Source organism: Marmota monax, unplaced genomic scaffold (genome assembly GCF_021218885.2).
Source record: "Marmota monax isolate L192 unplaced genomic scaffold, Marmota_monax_Labrador192_F-V1.1 WCK01_AAM20220418_F8-fsc00128, whole genome shotgun sequence".
NCBI classification, from domain to species: domain Eukaryota; kingdom Metazoa; phylum Chordata; class Mammalia; order Rodentia; family Sciuridae; genus Marmota; species Marmota monax.
The window spans coordinates 5,264,650-5,286,488 of NW_026693452.1; the positions used below are offsets into that span (position 1 = coordinate 5,264,650).

At 37.6% G+C, this 21,839-nt stretch overlaps 1 protein-coding gene and 2 non-coding genes across 5 annotated transcripts in view; all 3 read right to left on the minus strand.

Moving 5' to 3' along the window:
- The window catches only part of Enoph1 (enolase-phosphatase 1), a 64,817-nt gene that overhangs the window by 1,897 nt on the left and 41,081 nt on the right, over positions 1–21,839 (minus strand). For 2 of the 3 annotated variants that reach the window (XM_046457569.2, XM_046457568.2), the window contains exons 2-5: positions 11,602–11,703; positions 9,855–10,057; positions 8,001–8,133; positions 4,906–5,029 (exon numbers count right to left, since the gene is read on the minus strand). In XM_046457569.2, coding sequence (XP_046313525.1) covers positions 4,906–5,029; positions 8,001–8,133; positions 9,855–10,057; positions 11,602–11,703 — 562 coding nt within the window. Of the gene's footprint in view, positions 1–4,905; positions 5,030–8,000; positions 8,134–9,854; positions 10,058–11,601; positions 11,704–19,427; positions 19,761–21,839 lie in introns of those variants that run through there. The other variant, XM_058583446.1, reaches the window with a different exon arrangement.
- LOC124101618 (small nucleolar RNA SNORA70) lies at positions 1,734–1,863 on the minus strand. The gene has a single exon (XR_006854668.1). It is a non-coding gene; the product is annotated as a small nucleolar RNA SNORA70 (small nucleolar RNA).
- Positions 6,570–6,676, minus strand: LOC124101617 (U6 spliceosomal RNA). Its single transcript, XR_006854667.1, has one exon. It is a non-coding gene; the product is annotated as a U6 spliceosomal RNA (small nuclear RNA).

Here is a 21,839-nt window from a genome sequence, read left to right on the forward strand (position 1 = left end):
AATACCTCCCATGAATTTATCATGTACTATGTGCTAGGTACTATTTTAGGATCAGAAATATGTGAATAAAATAAAGCTCCTACTTTCTTGGAGCTCCCCTTCTCATCGAAATCTTCATAGCAACCCCAAGATAGTATCATTACCTCCATCCTAAAGATATGAAACTGAGAGTTAACAGGTGGTATAGGGCTAAAATTTGAAATTGTCAGTCTGATTCCATCATCCGTGCTCTAGAACCACAGCTGGCAATTGATAGGCTGCCACCTGCTTTTGTAAATAAAATTGTATTGGAACATAGCCACACCCATTTATCTGTGTATCATCTGATTACTTTTGCAGTATAAGGAGAAAGCTGAAAATAGCTGTGACATGGATTGTTATCGGAGTGGCGAATGAATGATAGGTTTCTTTGAAAGGCAGAGGAGATGATGCCCTTTGGAGAACTCTTGGTGGAAAGGTGCTGATCGAGATTGCTTAGCTGATGGTAATGCCCTTTTCAAAAGGGATTCTGTGCAGCTCACAGAATTTATTGGTAATGGCCTTGAGTTTAAATGCCTGGAGGTAGAGAATTGTGAGCGCAAGCTGACAACCTTTAATGAGCTGTTTTACCCATAACTTAGTTTTGTTTATCTTGAAAAAGTTTTCTCACAGTAAATCCTTTTGATGTTTAAACCTATATAATAAACATGGGGAGCCTGCTCCTGGCCAGTCTTCTCCCATCAGGATTACTGCTTTCTCTACATTTGTGTCTGTTTATCTTTTTTCCAATCCCCTCATCAGCCTGGATTTGGGGAAACTGAATAAATGTCACGTGGGCTGCGACAGATTGTAAAGCCTAAAGTATTTACTATCTGCACTTTTTAGGGAAAGAAAACTGGCAGAGACAGGAGGAATTCTAGGCAAAAATAAAACACACACATATATCTGGGAGAATGGAACAAGTCAGAGTGGCAAACAGGACAAGGTCTGTGGTAAGAGAGATGTGGCTTCTTAGGACAGTCAAGTTAACAGGTAAAAAAAAAAATCTGTAAAAGTCTATGTAATTTAAATTTGGCACAACAGGAAGCTTTGGCAGTTTTGCAACTTTTGGAAAAGAGTAGCAGCTTGTTAATGGACTAATTAAAGGACAGCAGTGTTGAGAGATAAGCTGTTCCTGACTCAAAGGGGAAAGAAAGCCATTTCTTAACCCTGTCCACTTCTACAAGTCTACTTTCTGCTCTTGTTTTGAAAGGGCCTGTCACCTTCCTAGGGACCCCGAGCAAACCAAGTGCTAAAGACTCTCTTCTTCATGTAAGAATGCCATCATTAGGCAAACCGCAGATGCCACTCGTGTCAGCAGAAAAAGCAGCTGCCTTATACTTGCCCCTACCTCCCAGACTGATGAGTGCAGGATTTACCACGTCCAGCAAACCATGACTGGAGATATATATATAACCCTACAGTCATCAGAACAACTGCTTATCAGTCACCATGTTTTCAAATTCATCAGTGTTAAGCTTGATGAAGCCCCACTTCTCTGAGATGCAGATCCTCTGGTGGCTAGGGAACTGAAAATTGAAATTAGCCCTACATAGGGCATCAATCACAACATTTTCCTTGTTCTGTGGCTTCGTGTGGATAGACATGATGACTTGGCCAATGTGAACACTTGCCACTGTGTCTTGAGGTTTCCCAAAGACATGCCACAGACCTTTCTGGAGCCTAGATTGGAGATATGAACTTCCACTGAAAAGCACCATTTCCAAGGTCCCTTAGGGAAACCCATTTAAGCAACAGGCTGCATATACTACGGAGGAGGTTGCTGTTTGTAGCCATCACACTCTGGGCTGCCATAATAAAGGAACACAGTTTAATTGGCTGCAGAGCATGAGTTCCTTAAACAAAGCTTTCATATCGACTGGCATCCAGGATCTTGACTAAGTTGGGACATTATAGTCCATCTGGGAATTGACACTAGCTAGTGGCTGTTTCATTTTCAGGCTTCATAAACTAGATCACAGAGGGCAAGTTTTGTCCTTAAGCATCTATTGGCTCTATTGGTATAATATTGAGACACTCAAGTAAAACTTGTTGACTTAAAACTCTTGGATCGCTTTTCTTTTCTCCAGTGAGAAGAGGTCTTTAAATTCTTTTTTTCATACTTAGGTACCATCTGGGATATCAACTTGGTTTTTTGTTCTACCTTGGCAGTGGAAGCCTGAGCATGTGGTACCAAAACACAGGACCAGAAGTGACAGAAAAGAGAAAGGCAGGCAGCCAGTTACCTGGCCTCATCCCAGCTACAGATAATCTAAATTCTTACCCTGCCTAATGGGGTGTGCGGCTGGCAGAAGATGAGGGACAGAAATAAAACCTTCTTTTAAAGGACTAAGAGAAAGTTATTTCATTTTGAGGCCCATTTGGGGATTACTTCTATTCTTTAAAGTGAAGATAATTTATGGAACTGTAATCCAAAGGAAATGCTTAAGTGAAAAGAGAAAAGACCTAAAATTATAGATGCACAACTACAAAAAAAAAAAAAAAAAAAAAAAAAAAGTGGTTAAGGAAAAGAATATAAAGAAACTATAGTATTATCAATATAACCAAAAAACTGGATAGAGAAAAGAAAGGCATGGGGATCAAAAGTGGAATCATATATTTCATCAACAAGTGGTTCACTGGGTAGAGAGATGGTACCACAAAGCAGACATTAATTCTAAGCTTGCAGAAATCTATCATCTAAAGTGCTAAAGAGCTGGGCACAGTGGCACACATCTGTAATCCCAGCAATTTGGTAGTCCAAGGCAGGAACAAAGATATTAAGAATTACTGTCTTTGGAAAAACGCAGTGTAACTTCTGAACACATCAAATGATCTACGCTGGTTAAGATTAAAAAAAAAAAAAAAAAAGGATCAGTTTAGCAAATTAGCACCTGCTTATATACTTACAACTCTCACCTATTACATCAGACCAAAAGATTAAGTGTCAGCAGAAGACAAAGAATATAGATCATATACATTATCTGCAAGAACTTTTGCTAGCAACCCGGATGTTCCTTTGGGCCCCCTCTATGAAAGTCCAGACCAGTAGAAGTAACTTAGTTGTGTGACAACAAACAGGAAGGTCTCGAGAGAGTAATCTTATATACAGGTCACCGAATCTGCCTCCAAGGGGCCCAGGAGTCATGTAGAGACACCTAGACAAGAGAACAACCTCCTCCTTTCCCTAACATCCTTCTCTAGACTAATGCCACAGATCCAGTTTGTTAGAACTGCACAAAGTGCTCTTTTGGGGGTGTGATCTCAGTCCCAGAGAAATTTATAATCCAAAGTAGAATAGAAAAACTCAAATATGTAGGACTGCCCTCAAATGCAAGTAAATTATAAAAAGCAAAAGTAAGCCCACAAGGAGATGCATGAACTCTAAGAATGACCACACAATCAAAAGCTGGAGCCAGCCAGGCCTGGTGGCTCAGGCTTGAAATTCCAGTTACTCAGGAGGCCGAGGCAGGAAGATCCTAAGTTCAAGCCAACTTTAGAAACTTAGCAAGACCCTGTCCCCAGCCCCCAAAAATAAATAAATAAAAGTAGCCACATGGGAATGCCTTCTTAGCAAGGAGCTTGCAGATAAGAATCAGAAATTACATTCTCCAAGCACTCTTCACCTACCTCTTCACTTATGTTTGTTATAATTCTCTAGATCACATTCTTACACAGATGCTAAAACCTGAGTTTCCAAGTTGATCCAAACTATTATTAAAATAATTTATACTAACAACAAAGGACAGTACATGCTGTTTTGCACATTAAACCCTTAAAGTAATAATGTATAATGCTAATGTACTGTATATAATACGAAGGGCAATGCTAAGTTTAAAAAAAAAAAGTCTTTACAAGGTAAATCAATACAATAAAGCCCAAGATTTACCCGATAGGTGTCTCGAGAAAAGAGACCAATTGAAGGAAAGCAAAGATGAAGCTCCTACTCATCATGAGACAGCTGACTGATCAAAATGACAGATAAAACTGCTTCAACTATTTATAGTTATCTGTTAGAGTCCGTAAACAAGTCAAAATAACACCTGGCATTTTGCCAGGGGAATGTTAGAGTTCCTAAACAAATCTGGATGGTGCCTGGCAAAATGCCAGAGGGAGTGGTTTGAGAAGTAACAAAAGCGAGCCATTAAGTGTGGAGATTCCTGATTGGTTGACTGCTGTATCTAGTTTATGTTAATTAGATAAGCTGTGTGGAATGTATAAATACCGCTCCTGTCCTACAATAAACCGCTTCCACTCCTGCTGTATCAATGTACACAAGTTGTTCGTCACCCCCCGGTTATTTTGCCCAGCCAGCCGGGCTGTGGCAGTTATCTCTCTTATACCCCTTCCACAAGTGTACAGCTGATCTCATTGCTATTAAATGCATCTGGTACAGGTTCACTGTGACTCTATTGTCCTTAACTAACCATCACCTATGGTCTGACCTGCATGATCATCCCACAATAACATTAAGTCTCCCTCTGCTATACTCCCACGTCATTGGTGTATATATGTACATACAGAGTGATGTATAGGGTACCATGATGGAGAAAAATGAAGAGAATAAAGTTTTTTTCAGTGTTATTCCCCATTTACAACCTTGAAGGACTGGTAAATGGAGAGGAAGGTGGGTCATGTGGCTGTTACTTTTTATAAAACTATTGTATTTCAAGAATTCTCACTTAAGAAATATGTTGATACTATCAGGCCCAACTCCTCTCCTGAAGTATACAGTGTAATATGTCTGAGCCGAGCACAGTGGGATGTACTTGTAGTTCCAGCTACTTGGAGGATCACTTGAGCCCAAGGAGCTCCAGGCCTGCCTGAGCAATATAGTAAGACTCCACTTCAAAAAAAAAAAAAAAGGAAGAAAGCCCAATTACTCACCTAAAGTAACATCTGTTAGAAACAAGATGTTGTTGGTTGAGCATCCAATGCTGTTTGCAATCTTTCTGTAACTCTCACTCTCTACTTTGTGTCCAATTTTGGTATCAAAGTGACCATCAAAAAGCTGAACAAAGAGAGGAGAAACACTAACTCTATAAGTACACTTGCAACACACTAAATCCCTTTTATTTAGTATCGTTTCCGCCTGAATCTCATGACAATCATAGTGGCTTCACTCATTCAGTAAATATTTACTGAAAATCTACTTAATAGAGGACTTTAGAGAGGCTCCAAAAGGTAAATATAAAGATTTTACAGTAAAAAACATTTGGATGAGCTGAATGTGGTGGTACACAGCTGTAATCCAAGCTATTGAAGAAGCTGAGGTAGGATGTTCACAAGTTTGAGGACAGCCCCAACAATTTAACAAGACCCTGTCTAAAAATAAAATTTTAAAAAAAAGAACTGGGGATGTAGTAGCTCAGTGCCCCTGGGTTCAATCCCCAGCACTAAAACAAAACAAAATAAAGAATCCACTTGGTTTTCATTAGCACTTCCAAACTTATCTAAAATATACATGTCCTACAGTCTATTTTAAAAACACTATATGTAAACTACATATTAGATTGGGCTGGATTTTCCTCTGGTGAAAGGTTCTAAATATTACCCTTTTGATCCTAGAATGAAAAGATATTCTCTAATTATCACTTGCTAATTTTATCAACAGTAGTTAAGTCCATATTTATAATAAGCTATTATGATGTGATCTTCTGAATGTCTTTAGAACTCTTCACAAACTAAGTCTAAAGAGGACACAAAACCAAATTAAGGCAATATTAAGGATTTAACTTTTTAAAAATGTTAAGATTGATTTTGCATACTTCCTTTCTCTCTGTTTGATTTATTTAGTAACCAAAGAAGATTTTTTATTATTGAACTTAGTAGATAATTATGATGTCCTATCTACTTTCACCTTATTATTGCCTATTTCATTAGTTAGAGCAGAAAAGTTTATATCTGTATTCAGAAAACAGTCTTAAATTATTAAAGGATTTCATTATTTGTTATAAGATGTTCAATTTCTTTCTTTAGTGTTCTGCAGTTTTTTTTTTTTTTTCCCGGTTCTCGGGATTGAACCCAGGGCTTTATGCATGCAAGGCAAGCACTCTACTAACTGAGCTGTATCCCCAGCCCCCATAGTGTTCTGTACTTTTCATTGCAGAGGTCTTTCATCTCTTTTGTTGATTATCAAGTATTTTATTTTTTATTTTTTGAAGCTATTGTGAATGGAGTAGTTTTCTAATTTCTCTTTCAGAGGATTAATCACTGATGTATAGAAATGCATTTGATTTATGGGTATTGATTTTATATCCTGATACTTTACTGAATTCATTTATTAATTCTAGAAGTTTTCTGGTGCAAAGGAAGGGAGGGAAGGGGAGGGAAGAAGTCATGGGGGCAGGAAAGATGGTGGAACGTGATGGACATTATTATACTAGGTACATGTATGACTGCACATAAGTTGCGATGCTATATTGTGTACAATCAGAGAAATGAAAAGTTGTGCTGCAATTGTATACAATACAACAAAATGAATTCTGCTATCATATATATACCTAACTAAAATAAAGAAATTTTTTTCTTTTTAATTTTTATTGTTGGTTAAAAATATGGAACGCTTCATGAATTTGCGTGTCATCCTTGCGCAGGGGCCATGCTAATCTTCTCTGTATCGTTCCAATTTTAGTATATGTGCTGCCGAAGCGAGCACTAAAATAAAGAAATTAATAAAAAAAAAAAAAAGTAGGGAAGTACTAAAGTGAGAATATGACAACCTCCAAAGCCAAAGTATTCTCTGTACACAGTAGGGGCTCAAAAAATATTTATTTTAGGGCTGGGGATGCAGCTCAGTGGTAAAGCATTTGCTTGCCTAGTGTGCACAAGGTCCTTGGCTCAATTTCAGCACAATGGGAAAAAAAAAAAAAAACAACAACAACAACAAATGAAGTCTTTATGTATTTCTTAGCACTGTGCATGATCCTATTTTGCATATTTATTTATTTATTTGAGGGTGGGGAGGTACCAGGTATTGAACTCATGGGCCCTTGGCCACTGAGATATATCCCCAGCCCTATTTTGTATTTTATTTAGAGACAGGGTCTCACTGAATTGTTTAGCGCCTCTCTATTGCTGAGACTGGCTTTGAACTCGCGATCCTCCTGTCTCAGCCTCATGAACCTCTGGGATTACAGGCCACCGTAGCCAGCTTGCATCTTTATTTTTTTCAAGACAGTAAATTTTACTTCATATAGAGGAAATTATATATTCAATAACAAAAGTGACTGTTTTCTTTTTACCTTTTTTTTTTAAACAATCAAAAGAAGCATTCCATTAGTTTCTTTTGAGTTGTTGATTTCCTAATACTGCCAAGATAGCTGATTTACATGTTAGCTCATGAGTTAGGATGTATTCCTGTATATGCTAACTCATGTATACCTATTTTTACATACATATAATAGCTGGTTCAAGGACTATCCTCATCAGTATCCTTAGGGTGGATGTTTATAAAAGCAAATTCCAGGTTCCTCCTTCCAGACCTGCCAATTAAGATTTGCTAGGAAGGAGCCAGGAGCAGTTGCACATGCCTATAATCCCAGTAGCTTTGGAGGCTGAGGCAGAGGACCACACATTCAAAGCTAGCCTCAGCAACTTAGAGATGCCCTAAGCAACTTAGTGAGATCTTGTCTCAAAATAAAAAATAAAAAGGGATGTGGCTCAGTGGTTAAGTGTCCCTGGGTTCAATCCCCACAACAACAACAACAAAAAAGCTAGGAAGCAGGGACCAGGGATATACCTTTTTAATATAAACTCTGCAGGTAAACCCACAAAAATGTTTGAGACTTTGATCAAAAAACTAGCACCAAACAAAACATTTCTCCCTTCACTATAATGTATTCAAGTTTTTCTACTTCTCTTTACAACCTGTCAGTATGTACAAAGGTAATTATCTGAATGATTTAGTTTATACTGTAGTACATTCCTTTTATCATTTTGTGCTTTGATCGTGTCAAAACAAAGCAAACTAAGTAACCTACCTCAAGAATATTCCCCTCTGTAGAATGCCCAAATAATAGTTTCTGAGCCTCTACACTTCCAGAAGAATAGATATACACCTTCATTCCATCTTCTCTCCATTTCCTGACTGCTGGAACTACATCTTCAAAGAACCTGGGGGGAAAATTACAAAGTTAAAATGCAGGAACACATCATTAGTCAGATGAAAACCAGAGAAAAGAGATGACACAATCTTCTCTATTTGTGCTCAAATGGTAACATTATGAACCAACTCTACATAGAGTGTGAACTCCTGTGGTTCTAATAAATGTTACTGGAGTTCCAAGATCACACAGCAGATTATATGGAACAATTTGACAATGTAAAGGGATTACAGGTAAAAGAAGGAAATAAGAAAGTGGGTTTTTAAATTGTTAAGGAAGTGGGGAGGAGAATAGGAAGGACAATAGAATTAATTGGACATAACTTTCCTAGCCTTGTATTTGAATACATGACAGGGTTACTCCACATCATGTACAACCACAAGAATAGGATCCTAATTAGAATAAGTTATACTCCATGTATGTATAATATGCCAAAATACATTCTACTGTCATGTATGTATATCTCAAAAGAACAAATAATCTGTTTTTTAAAAGTTGTTAAAGAACTTAAAAGCAAAAAACAAAACATTGCAATTAATACTACATTGTAATATAATTTTTGATGTAATTAATGAAAATAAAAGGCTAATTTATGTCCACTGTGCTTTAAGAAAACATGGAACTAGAAATATGTACATCCAAAACAATGAGGGGAAAAAAAAATTGGGGGGGCTCAATGCTACAAATCTATAAGCTAGATAATGGAATTAAGTTTTTTTTTTTTTTTTTAAGAACTCAGAAAGTCTAAAGTTTTACACAGAAAAAACAAACAAAAAAACTTTATTCTGAACAAATCAATTAAGAGACTTGACAGTATTTGATTTTCTGATTCCTGACACTCCAAGTCTCCTATTGATTCTACAGTATTTGCCATATTTAGTGGTCAAAATAATATCCTGGGAACTAAGTGAAAAGAAAAGTACAAGAACCTGAGATGTGGAACCAATTCTTCTTTTTAAAGAACCAAAAGAAAGGCCAACTACTGGGAGAATAATCTCTTGGCTTCACACTTTTGAATGTTTTATAGATTAAGCCAGCTGAATATTCCCAGATCACTGGCATATCCACAAATTCCAGTATATCCTTTAAAAAGGTTCATGATGTTTATAATATAAAGGAATGACATCTCATTTGACAGAAATACAAAAGAAATATAGGTAGCTGTAAACAAGTCTTGGATCCAAAGGTTTTCTTATTAAGAATTTCTCAGCAATATGATACTCTAGAGTCTCCTTAGGCAAAAGAACTATCAGGAACCCATTAACCAAGACTCACAGGATCCATGGAAAACTCTCACAAGAGCATAGCAAAAGTGGCAGTGCTGACATTTTGTGTAATCCCAAAATAACAGGTTCATAATTCACAGTATTCTCCTTTTCTAACAAGGCAAAAATGCAGGTGATCTGTTGGTTCTGGGAAATAGACCAATAGTGCTGTCACTCGTATGCTAAGAATCCAATATGACTTAGTTCAAGGAAGTCATCATTTTCTAGGAAGTTGTTTTAAACTGGGTCTAAAATTAACTTCAACCATCCACAAAGCCAGACATGAACATCTTGGGATACAGCTGAGTAAAATCCTTTCAGCTCAGCTTTGAAAAACAAAACAGCTCATTTGTTAGATTAAAACAATGCTAATGTGTCCATTTTACTAATATTGTGGCTTATAATGGAGAGAGAAGACTAATGAGAAACATATTTAGTGAAATATTTTAGTCACTTGAGCACATACTCTGTTTTCATGTGTCCAGCTGTGAATGCTGCCTTCCACATGTGGCCCTGCAGTTGTTTGAGTGCTGTGGTCTTTCGGTCCAGAGACATCTGCCAGCACACATTATCTACAACGGCCTGGATTATCTGTTGTAGTTCATCTACCCCATTTCCAGATGCTGCAGGGATTGGAATAGCCCCATCCAGGTGGGCGTCTTCTTCAGCCTTTAAATTGGAAACAACATGAAGTTTGTTTCTTGCATATTTTTTAAAAAGGTCATTAAAAATGAGCCCCCCAAACCAGGCAGATAAATTTTCTCCAGTCATCATAAGCCCTAGCAAATGATTCCTAAGAGAATGACCTCTAAAAGAAATGGGATTATAATTAATAAGTTTATATTACCTGTCCTAGATTGCTAAAGCTGAAATTTAAATCAAAAGGCACACTATATGTGAGGAGAATGAGCACATAATTATAAGAACAACTGTCTTTTTTTGTTCACTCATTAGGATCAGCAAACCAGGATTTTCAATTGCATCTGATCATTTTCTCTGTACTATAACTAATTAAAGTAGAAACAGAAAATCTCATAAGTTAGTTTATGGCTAGACTTAATGAAAAGAAACTAGTGAAGTAATGCAATTGGTTCACATTCAGCCTACTATAATCTCCCACATCTTACAAAAACCCTAAAGCTACTTAGAATAACCTTGTGACAATGCAATCCTAATAAGGGAAGCCAGGCATGATGGTGAACATTTGTAATCCCAGCAGAATAATTACAAGTTCAACACCAGGTCTGGCAAGTTAGTTAGAGCCTGTCTCAAAATAATATAGCCTAGAGATAAAATGCTCCTGGTGCTCCTGGGTTCAATCCCCAATGCTGTTTTTTTAAAAAAGCAAAGAGCACATGTGATTCTGGGGTGGGGATTATGTATGCATGTTTCAAGAACAAGGTTGAGAAAATAAAGAAGGTAATCACTGGGGGGGAGGATACTTCAGATAAACCCTGAGTTATCCAGAAAATTCAACAAACCCAAATATCCCATGATTCAAAGAACATGACTATAGTTCCAGTCCTAAACTGTAATATTAAATAGCAGAATTATAGAGAGCATTCTATAATATCCAGTGTAGGAAAACTAATTGCCAGTTACTGCTGCTCATCATGGTTGATCTTTGCCACTAAAGCAATTCCGGTAAGAAAATCAAGAGAACAGAAGATGCATAGCACACAATGTGAAAGAAGACAGAATGAGGACTGAGTGAGAGAACAGGTAGGATGAAGTACATGCCACCAAGGTGAGTCTGAAGGGCAGGCCTAGGGTGAGATGGGTAAGAAGTGTGGCATGTGTCAGGGTGTGAGGATGCAGGAGCACTGTAAAATGGGTGGTAAGGACTCACGCACGCCCTGAGGCAGTAGAGTGGAAAATGACAAGATGCTGTCACTTGGAGACATTAATGAAACATGCAATGAGATTGCATAAAACCTTTTGCACTCTACCCAGAAAGGGCTTCATTTTATTAATAAATAATATGTTCATGTAATTTAAACAGCTTCTGAAAGAGACAATTTTATAGACAACAATCTGCCATGATCTGGCAGCTTAATTATGTACTGTGAATTCCTAAATTGGCAAGTCACTACAACTTTCTTCCCTTGTGAATTGAGGGCATTGATTTTACAGTATGCTCAGAGAACGTTCTAAGTCTCTAGGCATCCTCAACTATAAGACACAGGAGAATGTGTGAGAGAAAATATTCCAACCTGTTTTCTCAAAAGATTGACATCCTGCTGGCACTCCTCTTCTTCCCAATGTGTCTGCAGATACTCTTTAACGTTTTCTTTGATGTAAGGAAATAAAATGTCCTGGATAAATGAGTAAAACAAAGAAAAAAGTGTTAGCTTCTGCCAATTGTGTGATGAGATCCAGTTATTCTATATAATCTCACCTTAGCTAATTTTAACAGATAAATCAATGGAACTTAGCAAAAATTTGCTGTTATGAGTGGGACAGAGACAGAGACCGAGACCAAGAAACGTGAACTATACATAAGCTGGTAAATTACAACTTTGGAGCCAAATTTGGTATACTGCTACATTCATTTATTTCTGGATATTTAGGAGGCCATAATGGCAGAAATGGGGATATGGACCAAGACAATATGGCCTGCAAAATCCAAAATATTTACTACCTGGTCCATTACAAAAAAAAAAAAAAAAGGCTACCAACTTCTGAACTATGTTCCTAGAGCACAGATCTTTGAGGGCATGGACTGAGTGTGTCTTGTTCCCAATAATACCCCCAATGCACAGTGCTGAAAAATGGCAAATGGCTGCTGAAAAAAATGACGCCCTATAACAAGTATTTAAAAAAATTTGTGATCAGGCTGGGGATATGACTCAAGCAGTAGTGTGCTTGCCTGGCATGCGCGCAGCACTGGGTTCGATCCTCAGCACCACATACAAATAAAGATGTTGTGTCTGCCTGAAAAATAAATATTAAAAAATTCTCTCTCTTTCTTTAAAAAAAAATCTGATCACTACAATTCTTTCTTGGTAATCAGACTACTTACAGAGTAATGTGTAAGAAAGTATTATGCAAAACAATTCACTAATAAACAATCTATTAGCAACATATGCCCTGCAAATGACTTTTCTTTGGTCAAAATTTTATTATCTGGTACTGCAGATTAACTGTACCCAGATCCCTATTCATGCCAAGCACAAACTCAACCAATGAGCTACACCCTTAGTTCTTTCTCTAGTCAAAATGTTTATATTTTTATTTACTGCAAATGTAGTATATATCTCTTTTCAAATCAAACTGTGGCACATTTGACAATATTTTTCAGTATCTACTTTGTGCCAAGATATGCTAATTCTTGAGCAGATCATGGAGAAGTGGATTTAGATGATAAGGAAAACAGTTCCTCACTGACAGTAAGGTTAAGAAGTCAGTCAGGTAGTGCAACACACTGTGGGACAATGGGTGAGGCAAACGGTACAGCAGAATGTTGTATAAAATCAAGGTATAATAGCTCAAACAGTTTTAGGAATAACCTGTCTAAAAAGACAAGCTGTGAGTGTAGAACACAAGTACACACTGCAGAGAAGACCCTACACTTTAGGAGAAACTATAATTGAATTCAAGAAAGCTGCTTATTTTTAAATTCATTCACTCATTTATTCAAATATTTGCTGAATGACTCATATAAACAGGCCAGGTGGTAAGAATCAGAAATATAATCATGAGTAAAAACCACACATGAGCCAGGTGTGGTAGAGCAGGCCTGTAAACCCAGTGGCTCCAGAGCCAGCTTCAGCAGCACGAGGCCCTCATCAATTCAGTGGGACCCTGTCTCTAAATAAAATACAAAATAGTGCTGGGGATGTAGCTCAGTGGTTGAGTTCAATCCCTGGTACCCCCCCCCCAAAAAAAAAACCCAAACCAAACAAAAAAAAAGAAAAGCACTACACAGATTCAACGCAATCCCTATCAAAATACCAATGACATTCTTCAGAGAACTAGAAACAACAGTGATGAAATTCATTTGGAAAAATAAGAAACCCAGAATAACCAAGAAATCCTAGGGAGAAGAGCAAGTTGGATATCAATATATTGTTGCTTCAAATTATACTACAGACCCATAATAATAAAAAAATAGCATGGTACTGGCACCAAAACAGACATGAAGATCAATGGAACAGAATAAAAGACACAGAGATAAATCCACATAAATATAGGCCCAACATTCTATCATGTAGGCTTACGAACTGACTTCCTTAAGCAGACTCGTAAAGTATTAGAAGTAAAATCAAGAATCAACAAATGGGATGGTATCAAACTTAAAAGCTTCTTCACAGCAAAGGAAACAACCAAGAGCATGAAGAGAGAGCCTACAGAAGAGAAAATCTTTGCCACCTGCACCTCAGATACAGCATTAATCTCCAGGATATATAAAGAAAACAAAAGTTTAACAACAACAAAAAACCAAATAACCCAATTAATAAATGGGCAAAAGGAACTGAACAGACACTTCACAGAAGAAGAAATACGATAGGTCAACAAATATATGAAAAAATGTTCAACATCCCTAACAATTAGAGAAATACAAATTAAAACTACACTGAGATTTCATCTAACTCCAGTCAGAATGGTAACAATCAAGAAAACAGTAACAATAAATGTTGGAGAAGATGTGGGCAAGAAGGTACACTCATACATTGCTGTGGGATTGCAAATTGCAACCTTTCTGGAAAGCAGTATGGAGATTCCTCAGAAAACTTGGAATGGAACCATCATTTGACCCACCTATTCCACTCCTTGTTTATACTGAAAAGACTTAAAATTAGCATACTGCAGTGACATACCCACGTCAATGTTTATAGCAGCTCAATCCAACATAGCTAGGCTATGGACCTACAATAGATGAATGGATAAAGAAAATGTAGTATATATACACAATAGAATACTACTCAGCCATAAAAAAAGAGTGCCTTTGCGACATGTCATAAAATGGATGGATCTGGAAACTATCATGCTAAATGAAATAAGCTAATCCCCCAAAACCAAAAGTCAAATGTTTTGATATGTGGATGCTAACACACAATGGGGGTGGAGAATAGAAGTTCAGTAGGATAGAGGGGAATGAAGGGAAGATAGTCGGGATAGGAATAGGAAAGACAGTGGAATGAATCTGACATAAATTTCCTATGTATATATATATGAAGACACTACAATGAGAAAGGTTACTCGCAGACTTCACACAAAGTCCAAAGACCACACCACACACCGCAATCTCATGCAAGAGATTTACTGTCAGTAGCCCGAGGCAAACCAACAAGGCTGTCCCTCAGAGAAGAGCAGCAGTCAGTTGGCACTCACAGAGCAGCTTTATAGTCCACAAGAGAAATTTCATAAGCTGCTTAGGCGTTGTGTCATAGCTGGGGTGGGGTTGATCCTTTAGCAGGCACTTTCTTACCAGAATTTAAGCAGCACTGCCTCAGAATCAAAACTTTGGAGCCTCTAGATAAAATGGTTCCCGACCTAAAATGGTGAATCTGATGCCAATACAGCGAATCTCTACATCATGTACAACCACAAGACTGGGATCCTAATTTGAATAAGATGTACTCCACGTTTGTAGAAATAAGTCAAATCATCCTCTACTGTCATGTATAAGAACAAAAATTAAAAACTAAAAAAAAAAAGTAATCACATTAGAAAATAATTTTTTAAGCAGGATTTTTTTTTTTTTTTTTTTTTTTAAATCTGACTCTTCAGTTTTAAACTCAGCACACCAAGGTTTATAATTCTTGGTGTGTTTTTCTGCCCATGTAGTCTGAAAGATCCTTTAAGAAAGCAATTGCACTGTCAAAAAAGATAATAATAATAATTTTCCTAAGCCCCTAGATGAGAAGAAAACCAATTTAAAAGTGTTTTATTTTATGGGGTGTGGTCATAGAAGCATAGTACTAACAACAGTGGGCCTCAGCTCTCCAAAATGTTTATCTGTGGACTTTATAAAATTCATTAAATCTTCTAGTTCTAAAATATGTGAAATAGGAAAATTTAAAATCTTACTGATTCACCTCTGATAAGATGATGCAAGCTTAAGATTAAATAATGTCAAAATAATAATAATTATTGTCCATTCCATATGCAATAAAATTGTGTAAAGAAAGTTTGGTCATTAAGAACAAACAAACAAAAAACCCCAAAACAAAAATTTGTTGCTTTCTCCCCAACCTTACCCACAGAAAAATTTTAGGCTTAAAAAATTATTGGGGGGTGGTGGTGCTGGGGTTGTGGTTCATCCGTAGAGCACTTGCCTAGCATGTGTGAGGCACTGGGTTCCATCCTCAGCACCACATAAAAGTACATAAATAAACCAAAGATATTGCGTCCAGACTCCCCCCACCCCAAATCTAGAAGCCAGGTGTTGTGGCACAACCCTGTAATCTGAGCAGTTTGGGAGGCCAAGAGGCAAGAGGATAGGAAGTTCAAGTTTACCCTGAGCAAAAGCAAGGTGCTAAGCAACTCATTGAGACGCTGTCTCTAAATAAAATACCAAAAAGGGCTGGGGATGTGACTCAGTTGTCAAGTGACCCTGAGTTCAATCCCCAGTACCACCCCCACCAAATAATAATTCCAGAAACAGTGGGTGTGGTGGAGCACACCTGTACTCCTAGCTAGTTGGGAGGCTGAGATGGAGGGATTGTAAGATCCAGGCAAGCCTGGGTAACTTAGCAAGACCCTGTCTCAAAATCAAATAAAAAGGGTTGGAGATGTAGATTCAGAGGCAGAGTACTTGCCCAACATATGCAAAGCCCTTAACTGCAAAAATAATTCCAGAAATATCTGTGATTACAATTGCTTTAACTTCAGTTATAATCCACTTATAACTTTCAAATAGTCTAGTATGAACAAATGCTGCAATTAATCCAGGATTCTATAAATACATGTGAGTATTTTTAATGCACCCGACATCTAAGGGGTTGTTAGGGTTTAGCAGTATACATGTAGGAAAACGTTAGAAAATTAAAAAGAGAGTTTGCCCTTCAGGGAATTATGAATAAATTCCACTAAATGCTGAAGGGGATACTATATAAACAGCAATTTATATTACTTTCTGAAAATCTAATTAAAGAAGTTACCTCATAAAAGTTTAAAGTCAAAATGTGGATGAACTTTGTGGTCAAGTGGTTGTTTCAATGAGAAAGTCATGGAATCAATAAAAATAAAATCGTTGCGATAATATTTATTCAAATTTCCTTTGGAAAAAAATAGGTAATAAAGTTTCCTCTAAAGAATAGTACTTAAAAGCCAGGAGCAGTGGTGCATCCCTGTAATCCCAGCAGCTTGGGAGGCTGAGACAGGAGAATTGTGAGTTCAAAGCCAGCCTCAGCAATAGCAAGGCACTAAGCAACTCAGTGAGACCCTGTATCTAAATAAAATACAAAAGAGGGCTGGGGATGTGGCTCAGTGGTCAAATGCCTCTGAGTTTAATCCCTGGTACCAAAAAAAAAAAAAAAAAAAAAGAGAATAGTACTTAAAGTACAGCTATTTAAAATAAAAAACTATTCAAAGTTTTCCAAGGAATCTCCATACTGCTTTCCATATTGGATGCACCAATTTGCAGTCCCACCAGCATTGTATGAGTGTGCCTTTTTCCCCACAGCCTCGCCAACACTTATTGTTGTTTGTCTTCAAAATAGCTGCCATTCTGACTGGAGTGAGACGGAATCTTAGAGTAGTTTTGATTTGCATTTTTCTAATTGCTAGAGATGATGAACATTTTTTCATATATTTGTTGATTGATTGAATATCCTCTTCTGAGAAGTGTCTGTTTATGTCCTTGGCCCATTTATTAATTGGGTTATTTGGTTTTTTTGGTGTTTAGTTTTTTGAGTTCTTTATATACCTAGAGATTAGTGTTCTATCTGATGTGTGATGGGTAAAATTTGCTCCAAAGATGTAGGCTCTCTATTCACCTTGCAGATTGTTTCTTTTGCTGAGAAGAAAACTTTTTAGTTTGAGTCCATTCCATTTATTGATTCTTGGTTTTAATTCTTGCGCTATAGGAGTCTTATTAAGGAAGTTCGGGCCTCACTTGGAATGGAACCACCATTTGACCCAGCTATCCCTCTCCTCAGTCCATACCCAAAGGATTTAAAAACAGTATACTACAGGGACACAGCCACATCAATGTTTACACCAGCACAATTCACAATAGCTAAACTGTGGAACTAACCTAAATGTTCTTCAGTAGATGAATGGATTAAAAAAATGCGGCACATATGCAAATGGAATATTACTCAGCAATAAAACAGAATAAAATCATGGCATTTGCAGGTAAATGGATGCAGATGGAGAAGATAATGCTAAGTTAGCCAATCCCCAAAACACAAATGGCGAATATTTTCTCTGATATATGGTGACTGACTCACAGTTGGGTAGGGAGTGGGAGCATGGGAAGAATTGACGAATTCTATAGAGAGGGCAGGGGGTTAATATATGTGTTTAAATCTTCATGTTTCCATGGTCTAATGATATCTCTGCACCAACGATTCGCTTGCTCATAAGCCAGGTGTTTTAGTAATGGCATTGCTTGTTCTGTATTCCCAAAAACTCTGGTAGCTGTTTGAATAAGCCTATCTACAAATTCAGCATAAGGTTCATTAGCTCCTTGTATTACCTTAGATAATTGACCTTGTAAACCTCCATGTCCTTGTAAAGTCTTCCATGCCTTAATTGCATCTGCAGCAATTTGTGCGTATACGCCAGGATCATATGCAATTTGTTGCTGCTGATCCTCATAAGGTCCCTTTCCTAACAACATATCTAGATTTCTCTGAGGATAACCAGCTGCTGCATTTCGCCTAGCCGTCTCCTTGCAAAATTCCTCATTGGCAACCTTCCATAACAGGTATTGTCCTCCATTTAGCACAGCTTTACACATATTAGCCCAATCTGCTGGCGTCATGTTCAAGTTGTTAATGGATTCGACCATGCTTACAGTGAAGGGTGCTTGAGAACCATAGGTTGTTACAGCCTCTTTTAGCTGCTTCACTGTTTTGAAATTTAAAACTTGGTAAAATCGCTGCCCTCCTGCCTCAAATACAGGGCATGTTAATATTTGAGATCTTGTCTCAGGATCCCAACTATCAACTGCGGGGGTTGGGGGCCTCCCAGCATATGGAGGTGGCGCTGTTGGTTGGACACTTACGCCCTCTGGTGATAGAAAGGTGTTAGTAGCAGTCTCCTGTAGAGGTGGTGCTGTTGGTTGGACACTTACACCCTCTGGTGATAGAAAGGTGTTAGTAGCAGTCTCCTGTTGTAACTTTCCCCCTGATGGCTTTTTCTGTTTTACACTTTCTTTCTCTGTCTGACTAGCTTGAGAGGCCTTCTCTTTTACTTGAATCTTTTCCTCTGTCTGACTAACTTGAGAGACCTTCTCTTTTACTTGAATCATTATGTCTTCTCCTTCCTCTACCATTGTCTGAACTGAAGGCTTTGGACTAAGCAAACAAGATACGAATGTCCACAATGGCAATGTGCCAACTGGCAGAGTCCCTGGGCTTTTCTTTTCTATTCTTTTTAAATCTTCACCATGATGGTTCCATTGTGATATATTTAACAACTCCTCCTTAAAAAGCCATGGGCTACATTTTTGTATTGTATCAACGTATGCCCTGACTGCTCTTGATTTTACTGGGATGCCTCCTTCCTCTAACAATTTACTTAACACTCTTTCAGTTTGTTTTTTACTAATTTCTGATCCCATATTTCTACTATAATACAACCCAACAAGATGACGCCAAACAAAACCGAGACAGAATGAAATAAAAAGGGAACAACAAAAAGTCATTATAGCCTTTCTATCCTCCTGACATGTGCATCCGTCCTTTCTCCCTATCTGTTCCTCAGACGTAAATAGTTTTTCCTCAGATGTGAGCGGTTTTTCTTCCGTCTCACTCATCTCCAGGGACAGGCAACTTAAAACAAAAGTGAAGCAAAATAAAAGAGGAATCTTAAAATGGCTACCCATCCTCTCGCCCTGCCCTCAGGGGCGAGCAGTTTCACTTACCCTCAGTCGCTCCCCGTGCGGGCCACCAAATGCCGCAGTCTGGCTGGGCACAATCAGGAGCCACTTGTCAAAAGAAACTAACTTTATTTTTAGAACCACACACGCCAAACAAAACAGCCTCTCAGGAAAAACCCTCAGAGCCTCAACTGCCACCACCGGCTTTCCACAAGCCTCTCTCTCCCACACAAGCTTCTCTCCCCCTCCCACAATCCTCCTGCTCTTGAGGCCGATTGGCTGGGTCACGTGGGCGGAGCCAAAAAAGTCCCCCAATGAGCAGCTCCGTGGTCTGAAAGGGCAGGGAAACAGCCCAATGAGCATCACCGCAGAGGAGCCAATCAGCTAGATGTTGCTGGGGCCGAGGAGCCAATCAGCTAGATGTTGCTGGGGCCGCTGTGAGCCAATCATCAGCCAGCAGCTGGAAGTTTGCTGGCAGCTGGAAGTTTGCTGGGGCCCCTTTGGCTGTGGCTCTCAACAGTTAACAATGATGGAGGAATGTGATGGACATCATTATCCAAAGTACATATATGAAGACATGAATGGTGTGAACATACTTTATATACAGATATGAAAAAATTGTGTTCTATATGTGTAATAAGAATTGTGATGCATTCTGTTGTCATGTATTTAAAAAACAAAAGCAATTAAAAAATAAAATGAAATAAAACTACTTAAAAAAGTATTCCAAGGGAAACATGCAGTGCAAATGTTTTTAGTATTTGAGAACTTAAAATTTTAAAAGCAATAGTGAAGATTATTTCATTATTCTCAGGGGAAAAAAGGAAAGGAAAAGTAATTGGCTTGTTCTTAAAAATAAATTGCATATTCTGGATAAAAAAAGTGATATGTATTTATACAATGAAGTTTTATTCTGCCATAAAAAACAAAGTTATGTCATTTGCAGGAAAATAGATGGAACTACAAAGCATTATGTTAAGTGAAATAATGCCAGATTCAGAAAGTCAACCATTCTGTTTTCTTTCATATGTAGAAACTAGAAAGAAAGAAAGAAAAAAAAAAAAGGTGGAAGGTGGGAATTTCACAAATTTAGAAGGGAGACCAAACAGAGGACAGGAGGAAGGAAGTGAAAGGGGGAGGTACTAGGGAATAAAATTGATCAAATTACGTTAAGTGCATGTACAAATATGTCACAATGAATCCTACTATTATGTATAATTATAATGTACCAATAAAAATTAAGAAAAATCACATTCTTGGCTGGGTATGGTGGCATATGCCTGTAATCCAAGTGGCTCAGGAGGCTAATGTATGAGGATTCCAAGTTGGAAGTGGCCAGCCTCAGCAACTTATCAAGACCCCATCTTGAAATTTAAAACAATAAATAAATAAAAGAGTTAGGGATTTACCTCAGTGGTAAAACACCTCTGGGCTCAATCCCTAGTACCCCCAAAATAAAAGATAAATAAAAATTTTAAAAAATGAGGGGAAACTTGAATGCAATTGATGATTATAGTCAAGTTATCTCTGGCTATTAGAATTTAGTAAAACCCAAATTTCAAATCAGAATAGCTAGACTGTACCCTCAAGAGAAAAGAGTCCCATCAACACAGGTAGTGAATCAGCTGTGATATGACAAATCTGAAGAAAAATTATATTTGGGTCAAGCCATGCTTCCCTACTAGGTCAAAGTCACTTTAAGTCACTTTCTTGGATGAGATTCCCATTTAACATCTTTCTCTGTGATTAAGGAAAACATCCTATTTTTCACATAGGAGTTTAGTGTCAGATACCTATAGCAATAATATTAGGGAGACTTAACAAATCAGGTTTTAAATTTACCTATACTGATCTTTCATGAACTAGTTAAAAAACATTTCCCAGAGCCAGACAACTTTTTATTCCCTGAAACTGTGGCCGTGGGAGGGTGAGCTAGGCAGCTGAATAGTCTTTCTGGGTGATATAACCTCCATCTCTATCATGCTAAGCCCCATCTGTGACTACGATTCACATAATTAAATTCACAAGGGATATGCTACTCTTAAGTCAGGAGTGTGGTAGAATCTAAATGCACTTAAATGGCATAAAAATAAATGTCACCCTGCTAGTTAAGAAATAGCAAAAACTATGTGTTTGGAAATGATTCTAATATCTGGATCTCTTTGACCCTTCTTTGTGCTGTTACTCTTAAGTCAGGACAAAAGTATCCTTGTCAGGAATAAATAAACAACACTGTACTTTCTTCCTTAGGGCAGGGTTCATTGTAAATCAAGAAGCTGAGAAGTTAAAAAAAAAAAAAAAAAAAAAAAAAGGGTAGGAAAGCCTATCAGTCTCATTTCCAGTCTGTTATCAATAGAAAGGAAAAGGGGATGATTGTTGGTAATAAAACCTAGTATTTTAAATAATCTTGTTAAAGTAATATACTTAATTTTTCTCAATAAGTTTTAATAGTTTATT